The 14,949-nt window shown below is 43.0% G+C and overlaps 1 protein-coding gene across 1 annotated transcript; it reads left to right on the top strand.

Moving 5' to 3' along the window:
- Positions 1 to 1,942: 1,942 nt before the first annotated feature.
- LOC133002191 (outer dense fiber protein 2-like) lies at positions 1,943 to 13,678 on the top strand. Its single transcript, XM_061071958.1, has 18 exons — positions 1,943 to 2,063; positions 2,166 to 2,260; positions 4,834 to 4,950; positions 5,070 to 5,197; positions 6,109 to 6,238; positions 6,359 to 6,490; positions 6,915 to 6,989; positions 7,083 to 7,154; positions 7,265 to 7,381; positions 7,532 to 8,113; positions 8,526 to 8,635; positions 8,979 to 9,114; positions 9,232 to 9,342; positions 9,514 to 9,777; positions 10,077 to 10,177; positions 10,287 to 10,449; positions 12,669 to 12,794; positions 12,896 to 13,678. Exons 1-18 carry the CDS (start codon positions 1,943 to 1,945, stop codon positions 13,049 to 13,051), a joined length of 2,736 nt encoding a protein of 911 aa, XP_060927941.1. The 3' UTR covers positions 13,052 to 13,678.
- The last annotated feature ends 1,271 nt before the right edge of the window (positions 13,679 to 14,949 follow it).

The following is a 14,949-nucleotide window of genomic DNA, read 5'->3' as shown; positions in this document are numbered from 1 at the left end:
GAAACACTAATAAATATCATATTCTGTCTGTGTCAAAAGAAACCCAATTTGACAACTGTTGCCAGGATTATTTTCAAGAGACGGTGGTATGATAGAAAGCAGCTGGAGGAGGAAGTGTGAGGGAACTCTTCTTTGTTTGTGTGTGTAAAAACTTCAGGATGTGCACAGATAATCGTGTGTGCCATTTTCATATGAAGAAAAAAATATTTATTTATCAGATTGTACCACAGAATGCGCTCACATTGTCTGTAGGACAGTTTTATGATTATATTATGATTTTGTATTACAACAATAGTAATCGTGAATATACGTTTGTAGTTTATTTGGCCTTTACACACTTGAATTTCTCATAATGTGGTAGAGTTAGGGTTACAGTCATAATAAAGCTCCTTGGTTTGGTTCATGAGACAAATTCTAAACAATAAAAATACAACTGAGAGAAAATAGAACTGACAGCAAGCGGCATGAGTCTCACACACACTGTTGTGTATACAACTGAAGCCTTATAGAGGAAAAAACGTTGATTTCCACAGAGGCCCTGAACTGCTCCAAATCATCAGCTTTTCCAGTTTTCAGCCTCCACCACATCCATGTCGTCTAAAACTGTGCAAGACAGATACACTTCATATTAGAATACTCAGTGTCCGTGAATCATCTCAGCTGTAATGGCTTTTTCTTCCACTGTTTTATCATTTCTTTCGACTAAATGAAATGTATTCAACTGGTGTTTTATTTCAAATGTGCATCATGTTCAAGCTGAGTCGACGGAGAAAGTCAGGGGACCTAGCTGAGGAAGTTGATTTGAAAGTATGAAGACCTGGAGGGAAATATATCAAGTAGCGCCATCAGTCAAGAAACAGCAATTGAGGGATAGTTCACTGAAACCACAAATTAAAAAGGATCTCATTCAGATCTTGTGGTGCTGATCCAGATCCAGGTTTTTGCACGGACAGATCAGATCTTTAGATACCAGTGTATTCAGCTCAAGCAGGGATGAGGGATGAGGGAGGTGAAGGTGAGTTTGGAGAGGGTGAAGGAACTGGGAGATGTTTTAGTCTGTACCATCATGTCCTTCCTGATAGAACCACCAGAGAGCAACAAAGCATGGTGTTTTCTTACTTATCTGGATTAAACGATGGAAATTGGGCAGTGTAGGCTGAATTAAACATGACTGTTTTTCTGTTAAAAGTGAAGAAATGTATAATGATCAGTTACTCCCAAATTAGTTACCAACTGTTGATCGTAAATTATGCCAGAAGTATTTCATTAGAATGTTAGATGTTGGAAATAGTTATTTCTATAAAGTAAATGGGGGAAAGGTTTGTAAATCCTGAACCCCACTTTTTGAAGAGTTTAGAATAAATAATAAACACCTGTCTTCTCATAGAATTTTCATTAAATCACACATAGAGTCAACTGTAGCTTCATTCATCCACATACACTGGGTAAGGCTGGACAAATAAACCATAAAGAAACAAAAGCATGGAAACAGAACAGAGCTTTAAGGGTTTAATACGTACTTTAAGGTATACATAGTATTATAAATAGTATATTACTATAAAACGGATGTCATAAATAGTATATTACTATAGTACAATTGTTATAAATAGTACTTTAGTATAATGTAATAGGTAATTTATTTCTACAATGAGCTTGTCATAACTTGCCCCACCTGGAGTCAAATCAGTTGTATAAAACACTTATAAATAGAGATGATTATTAATGTTAGAAACTGGAGTTCACTGAACTCACTGTTGTGTTCATGAAGCCTGTTGAAGTTTTAGTTTTGTATTTGAAATCTGAATTCATTTCCATCTTATTACTTATCTTGAACAGGAAATTGTCTTTCACGAGACACAGTTTTCTATACAATCTTTGAGTGACACACTCGTGCTCGCCCCACCACCACCAACATATTCTGTTCACACTCAAAGTTTACACAATGCATCGACAGTCTGTGAACGCAGCACCGCCTCTCAACGGTTACCAGGGGCGACGCAAATCGAAACCGTCCTCCACCAATCACAGAACGAGGTCCTGCAAACGAGCCAATCAGGAGGCTCGCTAGTCCTCCGGACCAACAGTCGCTTCCGCAGAGAGGAGTGGAGATTCACCTCGATCTCTGGATGTGGATGTGACGTGTGAACGGGTCTGGACAGAATGAGAACCAGGGAGCCCCCCCCCACCGCCTCCGGGTCACGTCCACGTAGCGGGGACCACACCTGTGCACGTTCATGTGAGAAGCAGCAAACCCCAGCAGGTGGTTAAACTGGTTCGTTCAACTGGGAACACTGGCCAACCTTTTTACTGCTCATGCAAAATTTTTTAGTTTCTTGACAGTAGCCTATCTGTGTAGATGATTCACCTTTGAACAGAAGAGACACAAAATGTCAACAGAGACACAAAATGTCAACAGAGTCACTTAACTAACACAAAGAGACTCAAAGAGACAAAAAAATGTCAACACAGATGCAAAATACTACTACAAAGAGATAAAATGTCAAAAGAAAAATCACAAAGATACACACAAGGTCAAATTTAATTCACAAAAAGTTTTGCAGTCACAAAACTACCACTGTAGGAGCTATTTCATTAGTTTGATATATCGGATTAGTATTATTTGTTATTAGGGCCTGAGCACCAGCCGTTCCAAGGCCCTATTATTATTCTGTTGGTTCTAGGAAAATAAATTTGACGGCTTGAACATACTTGAAAATTCGCCAAACACGGAAAAAACTCAATTTGATTTAACGCAACAGGAAGTCGGCCATTTTGGATTTTGTGGCCGTTTTACACGTCGTTTACTTTAACAAACTCCTCCTAGAGCTTTCATCAGATCAACTTTCAATTGGGTGATTGTCATCTTGACTCCTTGGAAATGAATACTAACTCACAGAAATCTTGACTTAAAATAACAGGGCCCCCCGGTGGCAACAGGAAATGTCTTATTTTTTGCACGTTTTACACTTTGATGTATCCTCCTCGGCCATTGACCACAAGCATGTCAAACTTTGTCAGAAAGGCCTCAAGACTTTGATGATTAAGTCATATAAAAAGTGTGAGTTTGTCATTTAATTACGAACAAAAAAACACCCAATATGCTAGAACAAACAGGAAGTCGGACATTTTTAATTAAGTGGCCATTTTTGACCATTGACACATCAACACCTCCTCAAGTTTTCGTCAGATCAACTTTAAATTCGGTGAGTGTCATCTCAACTCCATATTAAAACTACCCCAAATAGCTTTCACACGAAGACTACAGTGTTAAAGTGAGCAGAATGAGCCGCAGTCATGATCTGACATCATCGATTAATAACCAAATTAATGTACACACAGTCCTGGGCACATTAAGTTCATGCATCGCTTTGCTATATTCTTATATAGATTATTCTTCCCTCTTTATTTAAGAGATGGCTCCTTTGATGGCATAGAAGATGAGTTTCCTATATCATCAAAGGTGCCTTCTTCATGTAGGAGAGCTGGATTCCAGGACACACACACAACTCCCAGTTTGAACCTGTAAAAAATGGTCTATGTCCACAGCATCAGAGATTACAGACTCAGAATCAAGACCAAGAATTTTCTCCTCATCCTCCTCATCCTATTCTTCATATAGCACCTTTACAAACATGCCAACCGTGAGTCTGAAATGATTGTGACCAGCCAGACTTACATCATGAATAAAGAAAGCATATTTTCACTTGCATATCAATCAGTCTATTTAGTATATTCTGTTATATTTCAAGTCTTATTTTGTAGATCATCTAAATAAGAATTGATTTAGATGAATAAACAAATATCTTGTGTATTCAATAAACAAGATATTTATTGAATACTTAGAATAATTTATGATAAAATACATTTATTTCAAAGATATAGCAAATAACAATATATACACGCATGAAATAACACAGTAAATGAATACAGGTCATTTTTGAATCGATTTTTATTCAAAAAGTAACAAAGAAAACATTAAAATAAGGATTTGTGATGACCAACAAACCAGTGAATTGGGGGAATACCTGACATGCTGAATGATGAAATTCATTCACTGCAAAGATATAAAAACTAAAAACTGAGCAAATGATTCAATAAGCAAAGAATTCCTTTTTGTCAGTTTGCTTTAATGTCACAGTGTCAGTGGTCATCGATTATTTTGATGTTACAAAGGTGAAAGATTTCTACGATCTGAAGAGAAACGAGTGTTTTCGACCCGAACAGATCTATCTGTCTGTATGTAGCGATAGTTATAGCACCACCTACTGCCAAACGGACAAAAGCCTCATATAACAACTTTAATTTGATTTACAAAAAATTTCCACCGTGTTGTCTACAGTTGATGACATGGACCATAACGCGTGATAAGTGGGCGTGGTCCAGCTCCACGTGACAGACGCAGGAAGTGACATCTTTATCCTTCTTGCGATGCGCAAAACGCACTGCCCCTGTTAATTCAGCGTGGACAATGGACTTCTTCAATTGCCTGAGTAGAACCCAACTAGACCGGAGCTTCAGTGGCTTTTTGTTCAGTTTATTTTGACAGAAACAGGACAAATAGCCATTACAACCACCAAGAGACACCAAATGTCCTTTAAGAGAAACAGAACGTCCACAAAGACAATCAAAATAACCACTAACAGAATAAAGAGATGAAACAAAGAGGCTCAGAACGATGACAGAGGCAAAGTAAAGAGAGACAAACAAAACATCCACAAAGGGACGCAAACACATGTTGTATTTTTGTGTCTCTACCTGTGTTTACAATAAAATATTCTAAGGATGCTGACGCTGTAATACGTCTTATGAGGAATTTGTCTCCATCTTCTGCAGAACAGGACAAAAGATTATCAGAAGAAGGGAGATGGAGCGAGGAATAAAGTTCGATCTCCGTGGATTCCTCCAGGAGGATCGTCCTCCCGAAAAGACGTGGGCTTACAGTCCTGCCAGGTATATTTATTTACGTTTTCTACCAGAGACCATGAATATACTGACACATGAAACCTTCATCCTCATTTATGTGTGTGTTCACTGAGCATGAGTTGTGTTTGTTTGTGTCTCTCCTTCAGAGAAGCCGAGCGCAGCTTCAGTCCGGACATCGGCGTGGGGGAGGGGATCATGAGGAAAACATGACGCCAGTGCCCAGAAGCATCAGCACCCGGCACCGAGAGGAAGAAGATGTCCGTCATTTAAAGAGGTCAGAGCAGCAACAAATTTCAAAGCTTCAAATGAATGTCCCATATTCAAATCAAACACAACTTAAAGGTTCAGTTCGTAGAATGTAGGGAAATCTAGTGGTGAAGTTGAATGTTGCAGCTGAATACTGCTCAGCCCACCGTTTCCTTCCAAACATGACAGAAAACCTGTGGTACCCTTCAGTTATAAAAACTCAAAGGGTGTTTGGTTTGTCCAGTCTGGGCTACTGTAAAAAACATGGTGGCATCCGTAAATAGGGACCGCTCCTAATGTAAATATAAAGTTTTAAAATGTAAAGTATTTAAAAATAAAAGGCCCATTGTAGGGTAAAGAAAATAACAAAACATACAGTTTAAATGATTAAGCATTATTAAAAACAGCTCCTTTTCATCTAGGTTTTTCCTCCTACAAAGAGAATGCCGCCAGATTTTCAATAGACAGTTTGAAAAGTACTAGTAAAATAGGATTGATTTATACAAAGTTACAGGACATAAGGTGGTTCTTTAGTCTTGTCTTTACTGAAAAGCTGTCGTATTTATGCTGTTTCAGAATCATTGTCAGTCATGTCGAGTGGCAGAAGTACTCAGATTCTTTACCGAAGTTAAGTTTACTTAACTTCTATTACCACAGTTTAAAAATACTCCAACAAAACTATAATCCCAGCATTCAATATCCTAAAAATACAGTAAATTGTCCATAGTCATGGATTTTAAAGTACTTCTTTTAATACTGATGCAGGTTGAGGCTATTTTAGATTTGAGGGGAAGTTTTAATAAGATGTGAATAATCCAGTAAAGGATAAGGACCTTCAATTTGTACATAAGCAAATAGCCAGATACCAGCCGATGACACGTATACCCACAATGACAGCTGTGTAACACACTCGTACTTATGATTTTCTTCTTTTTTCAGATCGGATTCAAGGAGCACACACGGAGAGACGGACGAGCTCTTGAGGGCCTTAGTAGAAGCAGAAATCGACGGCGTAACAGTAGCCAAACAGCTCAATACCCTCAAGGCCACTGTCGACCACCTCGTAAAGGTTGTAATCTGCCACCAAAATGATTGTTGTTTGTACACGGCTGATCACAACAGATGATAGATGCAGGCGAACTTCTGTTTCTGTACATGCTCACGATTTCACTTATCCGCTTGTTTTCAGGACAAGCGTCTGTCGAAGCTGAACGCAGCCTCAGTGGGGCGACAGCAGGAGTTGTTGTTGGAGAAGATACAGATGTTCGACTACACGAATCACAGTCTCCAAGAGCTCCTCAGAGAGTGGACCCAGAACGAGGTACAGAAGCTTTATTTACTCTTCGGAGTTCTGTTAAAACGACTCTCAAAGATTTAAATCAACTAATTCTCTAATAACAGCAATATTTCGGATAGTCAATTAATTGTTTGAGTCATCTACGAAGCAATGAAGTCCAAACATCTGCTGCTTCCATCTAAAATATGAGAATTCTTCTGTTTTATTTCATTATAATTTAAAATCTTGGTTGGACCATGGTTGACAGGGTGAGTTCACTTAATGAAAGTTTACTGTTATTATTCTGTTGACTTATCTGCCAAAATTAAAGCCATTTAAACAGAAAGGAATCCAAAGAAGAAAATGACGAGTTTATATGATTTCTGTTTATAGAGAAGCTTTTAAAGAATTATACATTTCCCCATAAACACTGATGTTCAATAGTTCTTGCTGTTGCTTTTATCCACAGAGAGATTCACTGGCTTGGTCTGAACAGAAAGAAGCCTTGAAGAAGAGATTGGCTGACAGTGAAGCTGAGAACATTGTGAGCGACTTTTTAATCACCTCTTCATTCATATGTTCACCTGCCACCAGGTCATCTCAGGACCTTCTCCATGTTTTTGTTTTTCTCTTACAGCGACTTTTGGCCCATCTCAACGACAAGGAGAAAGAGGCGTCCAGGCTCACTCAGCATTTGGACTTAGAAAAGGTGAAGAATTAAAAGTGGAGCAGTTATTTTGTTTCTGATGTCTCTCACACCATCAGATACAGGTTAATCCTCAACTCACCCTCACCCTCTGCTTCCTTCCATCATGGCAGGAAAACCTGAGGACAGCGGAAGAGCAGTGGAGAATCCTGGAGTCAAAACGCAACAATATGGAGTCTCAGATGAACACAGTGGAGGCTGAAAAGGCTCGAATGTCTGCTCAGATTCAGGTCTGTGAGCGCAGTATATGTATATAAAAACTAAATAACAAAAAAAATACAGCCTTATAACTGCTTATATGGTCTGTACCTAATTTAAAAACATTGAACAGCAACATCCTTGTCCAGAAGCAATGTCCTAATTATTCAGAGGTAATTCAGGGGCTGCATTGGGACCAGTTTGCATGGAGTAATCCACCACCGTTTTCCACTGCGGGACAGAGGATGCAGGAGAATCAAGAGCCTAGGCAGGAGGTGCGACAGACTCTAAGACAGCGGAGGGACAACAACCACGAGGAGACGCAGCGTAGGAACGACAACCACAAGGAGATGCAGCGTAGGGACCTAGACCACGGGGAGACTCAGCGTAGGGACCACAACTACGAGGAGACGCAGCGTAGGGACCACAACCACGGGGAGACTCAGCGTAGGGACCACAACCACGGGGAGACTCAGCGTAGGGACCACAACTACGAGGAGACTCAGCGTAGGGACCACAACTACGAGGAGACGCAGCGTAGGGACCACAACCACGGGGAGACGCAGCGTAGGGACCACAACCAGGAGGAGACGCAGCGTAGGGACCACAACCACGAGGAGACGCAGCGTAGGGACCACAACCAGGAGGAGACGCAGCGTAGGGACGACAACCACGGGGAGACGCAGTGGAGGCGAGACCAGGAAGCTCCGGCTCTGGTGACCCAGCACTCCCCCAGAGAGCTGGAAGGAAGACTTCTGGAGAAGGTCAGTATTCAGAGCCGCCTCCACAAAATCCTGGAGTTTAATGGATGATTTCCACATTCCTCAGCAGCTAATGACTGGATCTACAATGTCAGGAACATGTGTGAGGTTTGAAATCAATTATCAACATGGAACATTACACAGAGGATGAGAAGCACCAGTTTATTTTTCTATACATGATCCCAGTCCAACTCTGTGATGTTGAAGTCAGGTCTGTGGAGTTCCGAACATCTGATGCTGGACTCCTTGTTCTTTCTTGTCTCTGGAGACAGTTCTTTATGACTCTACCTGTGTGTTCCGGTTATTTGCCCTAGAGAAGATTGATTTCTGGACCAATCAGGTGCCTCACTGATGCTACTGTTTGATAGAGAAGTAGAGAAACAATAATAAATATAACATTCTTTCTGTTTTAAAGGAAACCCAGTTGGTTCAAGCTCTGGCCACATCCAGAGACTGGTGCCTGCGACATTCTAAAGAGGCGACTGCTAAGAAGCAGCTGGAGGAGGAAGTGTCTGCTCTCAAATTGTGAGTGAACTCTTGTTGGTTTGTGTGTAAAACATCAGGATGTGCACAGACAATATGAGCCGTGAATTTACTGTTGTAGTTTATTTTGCCTTGACACACTTGAATTTCTCATAGTGATCTAGAGTTAGGGTTACAGTCACAATACAGCTCCTTGGTTTGGTTTTATTTTTGTCATGAGACAAATAACACATCAAAAAAACAACAGAGAGAATAGAACTGACAACAAGCAGCATGAGTTTCAAACACACAGTTTGTAGCAAAACTGTTTAGATTCAACAAGGACAGAATCTTTGATTTTGCTCTTACTTTTACTCTTTCACAACCGTCCTTGCCTCCATCGCAGCCACATGAACGAGCTGGATTACCGGCTTCACACAGCAGAGGAGAGGACCCGGCAGGAGAGGGAGAAGTCCCGTGAACAGCTTCGTTACCTCATCGATGAAAACGCCTCCACCAAGCTGGAAAACCAGAGAGTCCAGGTACCTCGAGAAAAATGTTGATTTTTCATCTCAGCTTTGACGGCTTTTTCTTTCACTGTTTCATAATTTCCGTTGACGAGAGGAAGTGGATTTAATTGGTATTTATGTCATTTTCAGGCTGAGTTTACAACATTCGAGGAGAAACTCCGGGGATTCCAGTCTGAAGCTCATCAGATGAAGACGTCGATCAAAAAGTATGAAGACCTGGTGGAGAAATACAAGAAGAAGGTACCGACTGACTCTCAGTGAAGCTGCTTCACTTTACAAATTCTACACACAGCAAATTAAATGCAAAATGAGGGTTAGTTAACTGAAACCACAAATTAAATTAGTGCTGATCCAGATCCAGGTTTCTGCACGGAAAGATCCAATGTTTAGATACCGGTGTGTTGTGTTCAGGCCCAGCAGGCTCGTCTGGAGTCGGAGGGGTACTGTCTGAAGCTGGAGATGATGCAGAAGGAAATGCAGGAGGTAAAGGTGAGCCTGGAGAGGGAGAAGGACCAGGTGAGGAGGGAGCTGATGGGCCGACTCCGCGAGCTGGAGGTGCTGCCCGTCAGACTGAGCAGGACCGAGCAGCAGCTTCGAGAAGCCCAGAAGGAGGTCGACGCCCACGAAAGGAGCATGATGGAGAACAGCGCGGCCCTGTCTGAAGTCAGACACCAGGTACACAGCAGGACACTGACTGGATACATCTTCACATAGTTCAGGCCACCAGGACAACATGTAGAAGTGGATTCCCTTTTAAGCAAAAAGATGTTGGGGCATTTCTTTGATAGTGATATTAGAGGTACTGGAAAGGGGGGACTAAATGCTTTGAACTTAAATCAAACCCAGGCCGCTGTGGAGAAGCTGTACCTGGTGGTCATCTGCACCAGGTAGACCACCAAGCTCTACCTGGTGGTCTTCTGCCCCAGGTGGATTTCTGTCATGGCTGACTCTGTGTGGTTTGTTTTCCTCCACAGTTGAGGCAACAAGACGCTCAGCTGGAGATATTTCAGCAGGGGAACCTGCTGCTGCAGGAGGAAAACGACGTTCTCAAAGAAACAATTCACCACATAGAAAGGTGCCAACACTAATAAGACTATCTCTGAAACACGTGCACCTATGTTTCTAAGATAAATGATGCCTCCATATGTTGCAGAAAACAACGACTGTTGATCTGTGTGTTGTAGGAGCCTGGAGGACAAGAAGGAAGAACACGTAAAGATGTCTGAGGCTCTCATCTCAAAAGAAGCTGGAGTCCACAGCGTTCAGCAGCAGCTGGAGGAGAAGACGCATGAGTGCAGCGTTCTGTCCAGACAGCTGCAACAAACTGTGGACGCTGCAGAGAGACAGGTGTGAAACCAGGATTTAAAGGGGACATATTATGAAAATTTCACTTTTGTAGTGCTTCTACATGTTAATTTGGGTATCTGGCATGTCTACCGTCCCAGAAACTCTGGAAAAAAACAACTCCCGCGATTTGTTGTGGTTCCTCTATGTCAGAAACTATACTCTAGATGTCCTCGAATGGGAATACACCAAACTAATACGTATTAGTCAAAAATGCCCATGTAGTACGCCCCCCCCCCCCCACCACTCGAACCACCACTGGAACCACCCCTCGACCCACCCACTTTTTCAGTCCATCGGAGTCCGGCCGGCCGCCATTAAAGTCTTGCAAGCCTTGGAAACACTCGGATAAGCTAACTGCAGCATGAGTCGACTTCCACACCCAAGATGCTCAGTGCTGGGCTGCACAAATCAGCACAAATGTCTTCATGTGACTCCAGCTTCAGAAGACAGAGCTAACCAGCCAGGGAGCTGGGTGAGAGGCAGAGGAAACAGAGCCTGCGGTTGGGGTGAGTTACCTGCCACAGCTCCCTCCTCAGCTCGGGCTCCGGCCCCGGTTCACGGAGCCGGGGCTCCTGCTCTGGGGCTCCTGCTCTGCGGCTCCTGCTCCGTGATCACGGAGGAGGCTGCCGGCGCAGAAGCCGCGATCTCACGATCAGCTGGGTGGGAGGCGGAGGAAACAGAGACTGTGGTTGGGGTGAGTTACCTGCCACAGCTCCCTCCTCAGCTCGGGCTCGCTGAGGGGCTGCTGGCTCCATGTCGGCTGCTCGCTTCTGGTGGGTGTGTTTGCCGGGGAGCTCCGCCGGCCGGAGCTCCGACTGGACCTCCGCTCCGCGCTCCGGCTCGCACTAGCTGCCTCCACTAGCTGCCTCGTACTAGCTGCCTCCACTAGCTGCCTCGTACTAGCTGCCTCCACTAGCTGCCTCGTACTAGCTGCCTCCACTAGCTGCCTCGTAGCCCGGAGCCATCGCGTAGCCCGGAGCCCGGCGCCACCACCGGAGGCCCCCCCCCCCCGGTCTCCGGTTGCATTGTACCGGTGCCGGGGCGCTCGCTCAGCGCCCGGGTGGCGAAGCGGATGAGGAGGAGGAGGAGGGGGGGAGAGCTGAGCTGAGCCGAGCCTTATAACTTTTGTGGCTCTTACAGATTTGCTCCACGCAGCCCGAGCTGCACGAACCGGTGCTGGTCACCAGCAGCTCGTTGCTGCCTCCGTCGCTCGCTTTATAATAGACTCATACCTGGGGTTTTAAGTGCATTTCGCCGCAAAAGTTGCAGCAGTGTTAGCTTCCAAAGCTAGGCCCCACATCCCTTTGCCTGTGTGTCTGTGTGTGTGCGTGTGTGTCTGTGTGTGTGTCTGTGTCTATCTGTGTGTGTGTCTGTGTGTGTGCGTGTGTATATATGCCCTGTATGAATAAATATAGACATACAATTAAATACTGTATACACACATATCTAATGCATGTATTTAAATAAATGTACATCCTTATCAGAAGGTGTTGTAGTTTTAAAATTGTAGCTTCAATGAAGAAACACAACAAACAAATACAGAAATATATGTGTAGGACAGTGACTTAAAATTATTTTAACAACCTTAAATATGCTAAGGAGAGATTTAAGACGTGAAAGTGGATGTGTGTGTGTGTGATTGACAGGGGGGGCGGGGTGGTGAGAGGGGGGCGGGGCGAGGAGAGGGGGGGCGGGGGGACTCAAAACAGGTCAATCTGAAGAGGGCTGTTTTAGACAGGGTAAAAAGGCTGCTGTTTTAAATGATCCTTGTGGTATTTTGACCAAAAAATGTTACAGACATTTCATTAAGACCCCAAGGAACCATATCAACTTGTGGTAAAATGGGCATACGAGGGGACCTTTAAATGGTCTGATATTGTAGTTTCCAGAGCGGCTCTCTACACAACAGTTTTGTTATTCACACATTCAAAAAGTGTTAAAAAGTCTTGGTGTCTCCGTGTTGCTTTCACAAATGTATCTTCAGGAATTATTATGTTTGTCATTGTGCTTGATTCCAATTGGTTGTCTTCATGTGCACAGTGGCCTTCAATAGCAATGAATATAATCATAGTTTAAATATAATCAGTAATTTACTGACTGTAGTTGGGATTCTGTTCTGGTAATGTGATCATAAAAAGGTATTTTTCCTGTTTTGAGGGATTTAATGTATATAGAGTAATATTCCAGTCTGGAAAACCTTGTGCTTCTCCTGTCTGCAGGTTGACAACAACATGCAGAAGGTTTTGGCCAAAGAGAGAGCGTCCCAGTCTAAAACCCTGGAGCTGCTGAACCAGCTGAGTCGAGCTAAGACAGAGCTGAGTCAGCACCAGCGAAGCAAGGAGCAGGTACTCCACTGTCCCTCCTCCCAACATCCCAACAGGATTAAAACAGGGAAATGATTCTAATGTTGATGAGTTGCATTTCTGTGACCTTTCTGTTTCTCCAGATGGAGCGTCAGTTCCAGACTGAGCTGCAGAGCATGCAGGACAGACTGGAGCAGTCGGACTCGACAAACTGCAGTCTGCAGAACTACGTCCAATTACTGAAAACCTCGTACGAAAACGTGTTCGGTGACTGTTCACCGAGACTGCTCACAGACTGACTTCAAACTTCACCGACGTTTCTCCCACAACATAGCAGATCTAAATTACATTTATTGAGTATCTGCTTTTTACATGAGTCTTATACAGTTGATGAAATTAAACAAGATGTTTTTTTAATGAAAAGAATATTGTTTTGTTTTGAGTAAATAACTTTTCACGTCATCAGGAGGTAGAGCTTCTCTACATACACTGCGGTAGAGACTCTAGAGGAAGCAATGAGGGGAGAGGACGTGTATCGCGACAGCTCTCGTTGATTTTCAATTTCAAACTATATTTTAAACATTATAAGGACACGTTGATGGAAGTTTTTATACCAGCTTGCTCTCCAGGGACCACAAGATGCCAAAACCCAAAAGAAGGCCGAAGAAGGCCTAGGCGAAGCCGAGGTCAGACCTGTCAGAGCAAGATTAAGTATATACTCCAGATGGAGCGTCAGTTCCAGAGTCAGCTGCAGAACATGAACATCAACGATTTTGTTCTGTATCACATTATAACTTGACAGGGATCTTTTTGTTACTTTTCTGGCACGACAGCAGAGCTCACTTAAGCAAGAGCGAAATATAAAATGTATTTGAAAGTTTCATGTATAGATTTTCTCTGATGGTAAAAGAAGCCATGTGTCCATCAAAGGGTAATAAAGTTATTAAAAGAACAATATCCATTTATTTTTTTCAGGAACAAAACTAAAACATTTTCAATTTCTCATGGGAACTGAGTATAATACATGTTTTGTTATGTTGACAACTTAAATAGCCCTTTATATAAAATGTTTCCGATTATCATTCAAACATCTTTCTAGCATAAGATAATAAAACTATGGGATAGTAAAACATTTGAATCCACGTAGATTAGAACGTCCTAATGTCAACAGCAACAGACAATTTACAATTATTGGTCATCATGTGGAATGTTACCCACCGACTTCCCAGTAATGAACAGTTTCTTTATACACAACATTTCAAGGCTCAGTCGGGTTAACACACAGTCGGCTCTTTGGCTCGAGCCTCGACTCATGGCTTGTTTTGAAAGTTTGTCAGGAGGCAGGCGACAACAAAAAGCTGGTTGATGCAGCCAGCGAAGGTTGGAGGGATGACGGTGTCAAATAGGGTTTTCTCTTTGATGCGCCTAGTTGCTTTCTCCACATGCGTCATCAGCCGTGCGACATCTTCAGGGACCAGCACTTCGTCACGAGACAGCTGAGAGTCTTCACTTAGAAAAGGCGGTCTGTAAACTTTGCAGGGCCCCAGCTCGTCGATCCTAAATCCCTTGTCCACCATAACAGCCATGTCTTTATCCAGAAGAGGGAAAATGCCAGACTGCCAGAACAACTCTTTGTCACTGACAGAGCCAGAAAACAAGGAGGAGACAAAAGTGACAGCGCCATGTGGTGAAACGCCGATCATTCCCTTGAAAGTAGTGTGGGATTTATACAGTGAAAACCTCTCGTGCTGTGAGAGGAAAGACGAGGGCATCTCACATCTCATCTCTACTCTGTCCACAAGGACTTGCGTGTCAGAGAACCTGCCAAACACACTGGGCGTCATGGCTCTAATTTTCTCAGGAGACATCCAGATTCCAACGGCGCCCAGTAAGGCGTACAAGAAATGTGCCCATGTTTTGATTATCTCTCCGACAGCGGTCGGATGAATGTTGAAGCGATTGGCTAGATGTTCCTCCTTCAGACCCAGGGACACGTACATCAAGAACAGGAACAGCTCATCAATAAGCAGAAGGCCTGGGCTCTGGGGGCAGTGGGGAGAGACAACCTTTAGCAGAAGTAATTAATTATCTGCTAATCATACATGTACGAATATGTTTATTTCGATTCTATAAGACAATTAATGTTCTTGTGGGTGCAGATGATTCAGAAAGACGCTCTCAAGAATAAGATGAGGTA

The sequence above is a fragment of the Limanda limanda genome, chromosome 5, assembly GCF_963576545.1.
Source record: "Limanda limanda chromosome 5, fLimLim1.1, whole genome shotgun sequence".
NCBI classification, from domain to species: Eukaryota; Metazoa; Chordata; class Actinopteri; order Pleuronectiformes; family Pleuronectidae; genus Limanda; species Limanda limanda.
The sequence above is the reverse complement of the archived record's forward strand: the minus strand, read 5'-3'. Positions and strand labels throughout refer to the sequence as shown.